Here is an 8,436-nt window from a genome sequence, read left to right as displayed (position 1 = left end):
ACTGAGGAAATAGGTATTTATGCTGGGGATCGAACCTGGGTCACCCGCGTGATGGGTGGGAATACTCATCACTATACTACAATGACAACACAATACATTTTATTATTTATATTTACCAAATGAATAACAATTGATTTTTTTTTTTTTAACGATGGTCCCCCAACACATGGAATAGCAACTGAATTATTTTATCATTCCCAAATGATATAGAATATATTTTACATTGCTCATTTTTGGTAGATTTTGCTAAATATTTATTTGTTTTAATATATGACTTTCAATGAAAAGGTTATATAAGAAATTATAGGGGAAAGGGAAAATCATGTAAGCATGTCTATGATAATCCAAGATGTTTCTTTCTTAAATTAACAATTAGTTTTTTATTTTATTTTAATTTAAGATTGCAAAAATGAAATATAGATTTAAGAATTTTTTTATTACATCTAGTTGAAGATGTTCAATATTAGCTATAAATTAATACTTTTGGTTTGATAATGTGCTAAGAGTCTATTAAATCTTATAATCTTATATGGTTCATTCCTACATGCCACAAATGAATTTTCATATTGTTTTGAATCGTGGTATGGTTGAGATCTATCTATCTAAATGTGTACCTTAAAATATGTATGCATTTGCTATCTTAATTTGTATGCTAGGAATGCCTTTGTTTTTCTCTCAATCTCGTCTGATCGATGTGGGCCACACCTAGCAACGAAATCGCTTAAGTGTTCAAGTTGCTCAAAGTTGTCAATATTTGACATCACGTTTCTCGATGCCCGTTAATCATAAGAACAAGTTGTTTGATCTTACGAGGTCATGTTATGGCACTCTAAAAAAGCCTCTTTCTATTTAGATATACTTGGATCCAATTTCTCGTGGCGACACTTTCTCGGTTGTGACAAAAAGCATCAGATGAGTTCAATGAAAAGTTGCACAATGCCCCATCTTTCAATCCGCTCGTTGTGGCACTAAACCATCAGCTCGTATGCGTCGGGGTGGTTGGTTGTACACTAGGAATGCCTTTGTTTTTCTCTCCAACTTGTCCGATCGATGCCGGCCACACCCTAGCAACGAAATCGCTTAAGTGCTCAAGTTACTCAAAGTTGTCAATATTCGGCATCTCGTTTCTCGGTGCCCGTGAAGAATAAGAATGAGTCATTTGATCCTATGAGCTCGTGTCATGATACTCTACACAAGCCTCTCTCGATTTTGGAAGACTCAGATCCAATTGCTTGGGGTGACACTTTCTCGGTTGTAACAAAAAGCGTGAGATGAGTTCAATGAAAAGTTGCACAATGCCCCATCTTTTAATCCGTTCGTCGTGGCACCGAACCATCACCTCGTACACGTCAGGGTGGCTGGGTTTACGCTAGGAATGCCTTATTTTTTCTCTCCAACTTGTCCGATCGATGCGGGCCACACCCTACCGACCATCCCATTTAAGTGCTCAAAGAGCGAAAAGTTGTCAAACTTTGGTGATGCGTTTCTTGACGCTCGTGAGACATATGATGAGTCATCTGATCCTACGAGGTTGTGCTATGACACTATATTAGGCTATGCATTAGATTAATATACCTAAATACTCTTAAGTATTATTAATTGTTGGGAGTCATTTAAAGTAGCTCTATTAGGGTATGCATTAGATGAATAGAAGTGTATGGGCTATGCATTTTTTTTAGAATGGTTATTGGTACAATGGTGTCTTACATTGTCTCATTTTGGTTCTTTCCATGTTTCCCTTATATAGTCTTATTTCGACTATAACTATTGAATTTGTGTTGATCTATATAAGCTTGTGTCTTGGATTACAAACACATATTTAGGTTCAAAGTTTAATTAACAATAAACTTTCTGCAATTATTCATTTAATCATTTGTATTGCAATTATGGATAACCATGATAAATATTTTTCATTAACCAAAAAACTACAAATCCATACAACATTGTATATTGATAAAAGTATCAAATATATCCAATAGACAAATAGGCTTGCCAAAAGCCATATGGACATAGAATGTCACGTATTCATAAAACAAAACATATGTTCAAAATTGCTATAAAGGCATACAACATGATATCCAATAAAGTCAAATAGGAGCTTTCCAAAAGCCATATGGACATAGAATGTCACATATTCATAATACAAAACATATGTTCAAAATTGCCATATAGGCATACAACATGGTATCCAATAAAGTCAAATAGGAGCTTGCCAAAAGCCATATGGACATAGAATGTCACGTATTTGTAATACATAACATATGTTTGAAATTGCCATATAGGCATACAACATGATATCCAATAAAGTCAAATAGGATCTTGTCAAAAGCCATATGGACATAGAATGTCACATATTTGTAATACAAAATATATGTTCAAAATTGCCATATAGGCATACAACATAGGACCCTATTGTATTCATTTCCCTTTAGGGGAAGGAAATAGATCACGAGATATCTTTGCCTATCGGGGGGATGGAGATGTATATGATGCAGGTGTCTTTCGAGTATGCCCACTCAACCTCCTCTCCAGACTTTTTTGTAACTCCACCTGATACAATGAAAAGAGTGATGTTAGCATATACAAAAATTGAATTTTAGAATGACATATAATAGAATAGTCACTTACCACATACAAATAATCATGATGTTCATCCACAATAGGCGTACATTCATGATCTGGAGTGACAAGCCCCTCTTGTAGGCATCACAATATAAATTAAACTAAATACAAGTGTCGTTAAAATTTTCAATAACATATTATTAAGATAACAAATGTAATGATAAATTTATTAAATTTACAAATATGTCTCATACTTCTGTCAAAGCAGTTGAACTTGCTACTGCTGCAGCAACACCGTGCTCCATTGATGTGCAAACAATAGGAGGAGTCTCTGATGTGAACATCTAAAAATTAAACAAAGAATATTGATCAATCACCAAAAGTATCTATATTATTTAACAACAACATTAAAGATAAATTGCTTACTTGGGTGAAGGATTGTCGATGAAATACACTGCGAGGTGTTGATGTTGAAGCTCTAGCATCAAACTATTTGACATCCAAAATGAGTAATTAGAAAATCATTGACATAAGGTTCAACTATCTACATATAATAATTATATTTCTTCACTTGTTGTATACCTGTGGAGTCGACAGAGTTGTGAAAAAGGGTGTTGCAGGAATGTTGCTAGTATTGTGAACACTTTGACCCTGATTTTTTATCATAATAATATACTAATTTAGATATATTCTTAAATTTCCATATAAGATTTAATAAAAAGAATGAAATGAACTTGTAATGAAATTCACCTAGGTATCAATGCCAAATGTTTCATTCAGCAAGGATTTTGTCATGACAGTGTTCTCTATAGTAAACTCAGCTCATGCACGTGCATTCTGAGTACTGTTAGGATTATAAGTGCAAAGAGAACCACAAGATCAACAAAAATAAGTTGGAACTCGATGCCTAGAAGAATCAACATCATCACTCGCATCACTCTCTACTAGAGGCCTAGCATACTAAATAAGGGTCTAAGTGAGTGAGCTAATAGAGTCTAAAGTTTTGACCTCAACACTCTCCTTCACAATGGAGAGAATAATAGCATGCTCCACCATAGGTCTGGCCAAGGGTCTTGGTGGGAGATTTGGGTCACACTATGCACCCTCTCTATCATGTGAGGAACCCCCACCTCTACCTTAGAAATCTAGAAAATCAAAATAGTTTGGGATCTCGTTAAGGACAAACTCACATTACAGTTTTCTCAAAAAGTTTTGGGATACCTCATGATTATTGCATGGGCCCTGATCAAATACCACCCACCACCTATCCCAAAAATTGTTCTTAATCCCTTCATGATGATACCAATGAATGGGGAATCTTCTACATCCAGGATTTGTAAAGGTTGATTCGTTCGGGGGTCCATAACAAGAGCACACAGGTCAAATTTATTAATTCTTTTTTTCTTCACTATCGCATATGATAATTTGTTAGCATAAAATTACTGTTGTTCTTCCTTCTTACTGGACCAAAAATTTATTTTCCCACTCACGGAGTGTATGTGAGATACAATAGATTGTAAAGAACTAGCAAGGTTTGTTCTATGGGAGTTTGTTCCAGTGGGATCTTTTAGCCTTGTGATTAAACCTTCAAGCTCTTTTTGGCTATTTTCTATTTGACCTAATAGGTTTTCTTGTGTACCTATGGGATGTCTAGGGTTTGTAGGAGGTTCTTGATGTACTTCTTCTTCAATATGGTCTTCATGAGGAGGTGATTGAGTGTTTTCAACATTTTATTGTCTAATCTCATTTCCTGATAATGAAAATAAATTTAAATCAAGAAACCTAGTTTAATCTTCAAATTAATAAAAAAATGACAATAAGAAAACAAAAATACATACCTCTTTGACCTCTTCGACCTCTTTGATGGCGTGGTGGCATTTTGATGAGAGATGGACAACTTAGTGCCCAATATCAAGCTTCTACAAAGGGCGAGCACAAGAAAATGGCACCCCAAATTGCCAAAACGCAAGTTTGGGAGTGCAAAATGCATCCATAATGAAGACTTGTGTTTTTTTATGGTTTGAAAAGGTCATATAATGCATGTGCCTTATGACAATTTAAATTTTGTTTTGAAGTGTGGCACCTTTTTGGTACCACAACTTCATGCATACACCCAGCCATTGCACCTCCTTTTGATAAAAAAATTAAACTTGCTATCATATAATTAATTAAATAATTAAATTTACACAATAAAAAAATACTCTTACGCTTAAGTCCTTGTACAACAGGGTGTTATAATTATATACTCTTATTTTTTATTACATAATTACACACAAGCAATATCTTGGAAAATACAAAAGCCTACTGTACTACAAGCAATAATTTCGTACAATCTACTTATGAGAAGACAGAGAAGTCTATAGGTTAAACATTATTATTATCAGGGATTTCCACGTACTTAGCATGAAGATGCTTCTTCATTTCTTCATCTTCCCAGTTAATTTCATTCCACCATTCTTTATCTCCTCTGATCTGTCCTAGAGACTTGAGATAATAAAGACTTGATGGCAGCACTTTAACGTTCATACAACGGAATATAACCAAATTCTGTAGCATGGGTAGACTCCCTTCTCTGATAGAACTACACAGACTCTCTAGAGAAGGTAACATCCACAGCTTGAGCTTGCACAACCTTGGAAAGCAACCTCTTCTCCCAAATTCTTCTCCCAAGTCCTTGAGCTGAAAGCATTCCTCAATCACTATTTTCTTCAAATCGGATAATCTGCCTAAGCCTAATCCGGAAAGAGTGAGAAGTATTTGAGAAGAGTTCAGCTTCAAGTACTAGAGATTTCGTAATTCTGAGAATAAATTAGCAGTTGGTTCAATGTCACAGCCATACAGGTGGACCCTCTCCAATTTTTGCATGGCCCGCATGTCACTGGGCAGATGTGTTTGATGGACTTCGGGCATCCAAAGTAGCCAAAGTTCATGAAGCTCCACTAGATTCCCCACCATTCCCTCCTCAACTAGAGATTTTAGGGTTAGACGTAGACGCTTGAGACGAAGGAGTTTGCATACATCTTGCAAAGAAGCCTCCTTTAATTCTCTTCCATCTGTCAGCTCCCATGAAAATGCAAACAGCGTGTTCCACATGGCAAGCTCTTCCAACCCAGTGAGTTGTGATATGTCGCATGAAATGAACTCCAAATCATAACAGTAGGATAACTTAAGAATTTGGAGGCGTTTCAACTTCTTTATCATGGATGGAATACTCTTGATCAGAGGGGAGAAAGAAAGATCTAACAACTACATTCTACTCAGGTCAAATGTTTGATTAGGGATTACCTTTTCCCGTGTATTGGAAAGCAGCAGATAGAGGAGATGCTTTAGTTGGTGAATGGACTTCGGCAAGAATGTGATGGGCGTGTTGCTGAGATCAAGCACCTTCAACATATTCAGCTTCTCCAGAAACCCCTCTGGAACCACCTCAACTGTGTTCCAGCTCAACAACAGAGCTTCTAACTTCATGTAATCAAAAGTTCCAGGCAGAAGTTTGATATAGTTATGCACCAATGATATCCTCACCGATGTTGCACTTGCGGACATTGGGAACTCTTTTAAACTCTGACCTGCATGGAACAAAGTATTCTGGTCTACCTCCGCGATGTGTACCGCCATATCTTTGAGCACATCGTGGATTTTCAGTTTACAAATATCAAAGTCGTTTTCCTCTTTTACCACAATCTCAACCAAACATCGGTCCTCCAAAACCTTTAGAAAACTGTAATGGCCCTCCTCTCTGCTTTTCACCAGTCTCTCTGCTAACCACACTTGTATCAATTGATCCGCGTCGATTTCCTCCTCTTCTCTATAAGCGGCCAAGTACAGGAAACAAAGCCTGAGCTCATATGCTTTCAGAGCATCGTAGTTGTACTTTAGCGGCTTGAATAACTCCATCAGAATCGCTTCATGAATTGGATAAAACAAGGGATCAATGGCCTTTAGCTGATTTAGAATGTATGCCCATTGAGACGGCGTACTGTCGCGAAGCTACGACATTGTCCGAGCAAACATCTTAATTGCCAGGGGATGTTCTTTACACTCGTTTGCAATGCCTTTGGCAAGGGGCTCTATCTAGCTATATATATTCTGATCCGTGTCAACCCTTAAGGCTTCTTTGTGGAAAAGCTCCCACCCTTCTTTGTCAGAAAGACGCTTCATTTTAATCGTCTTGTCTGCTTTCATGCTCGGGCACCTCTTTATCCATGGAAGTGAGTACAACTTTTATTTCTTTCTCAGACAGAGAAATAGATTTTTGGAAACATCTATTTTTGTCCACACGTCGTCCAAAATAAGCAGCGGTCGCTTCTCCTTGAAAACAGAATGCAACTTCCCTGCGGCCTCGTCAATGCTCAAATTGGATCCCCCAGGCAACTCAATTCTCTCAAATATGCGCCTCTGAAGAGCAGATATGTCAGACTCTCTGGACACAGTAACCCAAGTGAGAAGCTTAAAGAAATTGACTACCTTTTCATTGTTGTTGATTTGTTTGAGCAGGGACGTCTTTCCCACGCCGGGCATTCCATAGATGCCAACGACACGAACAGAGTCATTTTTCAGCAGCCACCTTTCCAGCTCCGACGAGTTCTCGTGAACAACTTTGCCAACCAACTCATTCTCCATGGGCTGCACCAGCATCCCCGGAAGCGCTCCAAGCTCCTCACTCTTGGGAAAATTTGAATCTCTCATCTTCAGAAGATCATCTATCTCCGCTAGATAATTACAGATTTCTCAACTGGTCTGCGGGACAAGGAGACAGTGAGGGCAACACCAACACAAGCGACGTTGCTTGCTTTGTTTGTACTGGAGAAACACCTCTTCAGCAGATTTGACGATTTGTTCTTCTCTGTTGAGCCAATTCCTCACGACTGGCAAAGCCTGTCGACCTCGCCCACTTAACCCAGCGTTAATATGATCTACTATGCCTTTCACATGATCTATCTCCTGGCGGAGGCGTTCAGCATCGTCGGGCAAATTGGTTAGGTGCTTAATCTCCTTCAGAATTGTTTTCAAGAGACTCTTTATACCCTCGCCCACTAATCCACCAAGGAAATCCATTTGCCGAAGGCAGACAGACTCTTAATGCAAAAGAAATATAATGAGTACCTACCAACTCTAATCAGTGTCCAAACAGTGACCTTACAGAAACACTCTCTGAGTGCTCGGTTTTATAAGTGTGCTTGGAGGATCTCTTTCTCTTTCTACTGCCAAAGATATCTTTAGCATGTCGTGCTATGCTGGCCTAAAGATGCCCCAGATCTTTCTTCCTTTAGCATTATTCTACGGATGCCTTGCATTCTTGTCTTTGTGGCATCTATACTATGTTCCATTTCCCATTTTCTCCTAATATTCTATGCTCGGTCCCAAACATAAACCAAATGCGTAGAGAGCTAATCTAAGCATGTTCCACTATTTGGGCCCACAGAAAGATGCCATTATACCAGTATGATTTTTTTGAAACTGATTCGGGTCTCGTTGCTCTGAAATGGATGCTCAAAAGCAATATTTTTAGCTTAGTTAAGTATTACACACATCCTATTTGGGCTGCCAACATTTCTAATTGTTGCAGCATGGAGAAATAAAGCCATTCCTTATGTTTAAGCCGACAGGCTTTTAGTGGGGGCATGACATTCCAGTAGCCCATTGGGAAAAGTACCTTCCGGTCAATGACACAAGTTCCCATTCGCAAGGTTTCACGTCTTCCAAGTATTTATCGGTAGAGTTAATTCATTCGTGTTGGCCACCATTCATGTCAGCGGAGTATTATGTTTTGCGTGAGATGTATGCAGCACGTCTTCGAAGTGTTTATGAGCGAAGTTAATTCATGTGCATTGAACATCGTTGTATTAACCGGGGGGGGGGGGGGACATTAAT

General features: G+C 38.1%; 2 protein-coding genes across 2 annotated transcripts; both read right to left on the bottom strand.

Moving 5' to 3' along the window:
* Window positions 1–4,926: 4,926 nt before the first annotated feature.
* LOC131859876 (putative disease resistance protein At1g63350) lies at window positions 4,927–6,747 on the bottom strand. The gene is made up of 4 exons (XM_059214111.1): window positions 6,667–6,747; window positions 5,848–6,552; window positions 5,515–5,703; window positions 4,927–5,343 (listed from the first exon to the last, which is right to left on the bottom strand). Exons 1-4 carry the CDS (start codon window positions 6,745–6,747, stop codon window positions 4,927–4,929), a joined length of 1,392 nt encoding a protein of 463 aa, XP_059070094.1.
* A 39-nt stretch (window positions 6,748–6,786) lies between these two features.
* On the bottom strand, window positions 6,787–7,620 carry LOC131859875 (probable disease resistance RPP8-like protein 4). Its single transcript, XM_059214109.1, has 2 exons — window positions 7,378–7,620; window positions 6,787–7,251 (listed from the first exon to the last, which is right to left on the bottom strand). The coding sequence occupies exons 1-2, from the start codon at window positions 7,618–7,620 to the stop codon at window positions 6,787–6,789; spliced, it is 708 nt and encodes a 235-aa protein (XP_059070092.1).
* Between the last annotated feature and the right edge of the window lie 816 nt (window positions 7,621–8,436).

Source organism: Cryptomeria japonica, chromosome 2, assembly GCF_030272615.1.
Source record: "Cryptomeria japonica chromosome 2, Sugi_1.0, whole genome shotgun sequence".
Taxonomy (NCBI): Eukaryota; Viridiplantae; Streptophyta; class Pinopsida; order Cupressales; family Cupressaceae; genus Cryptomeria; species Cryptomeria japonica.
The sequence above is the reverse complement of the archived record's forward strand: the minus strand, read 5'-3'. Positions and strand labels throughout refer to the sequence as shown.

Bases quoted from the DNA above. Each gene is read 5' to 3' on its own strand.
- LOC131859876 (XM_059214111.1), bottom strand. From the start codon at position 6,747: ATGAAAGCAGACAAGACGATTAAAATGAAGCGTCTTTCTGACAAAGAA. The intron at 5,704-5,847 runs GTAATCCCTAAT...TATGATTTGGAG, and splicing joins TTTCCAATACACGGGAAAAG to TTCATTTCATGCGACATATC. The intron at 5,344-5,514 runs GTGGGGAATCTA...CGAAATCTCTAG, and splicing joins CTCTAGTTGAGGAGGGAATG to TACTTGAAGCTGAACTCTTC.
- LOC131859875 (XM_059214109.1), bottom strand. From the start codon at position 7,620: ATGGATTTCCTTGGTGGATTAGTGGGCGAGGGTATAAAGAGTCTCTTG. The intron at 7,252-7,377 runs GTGTTTCTCCAG...GATCTTCTGAAG, and splicing joins TCGTCAAATCTGCTGAAGAG to ATGAGAGATTCAAATTTTCC.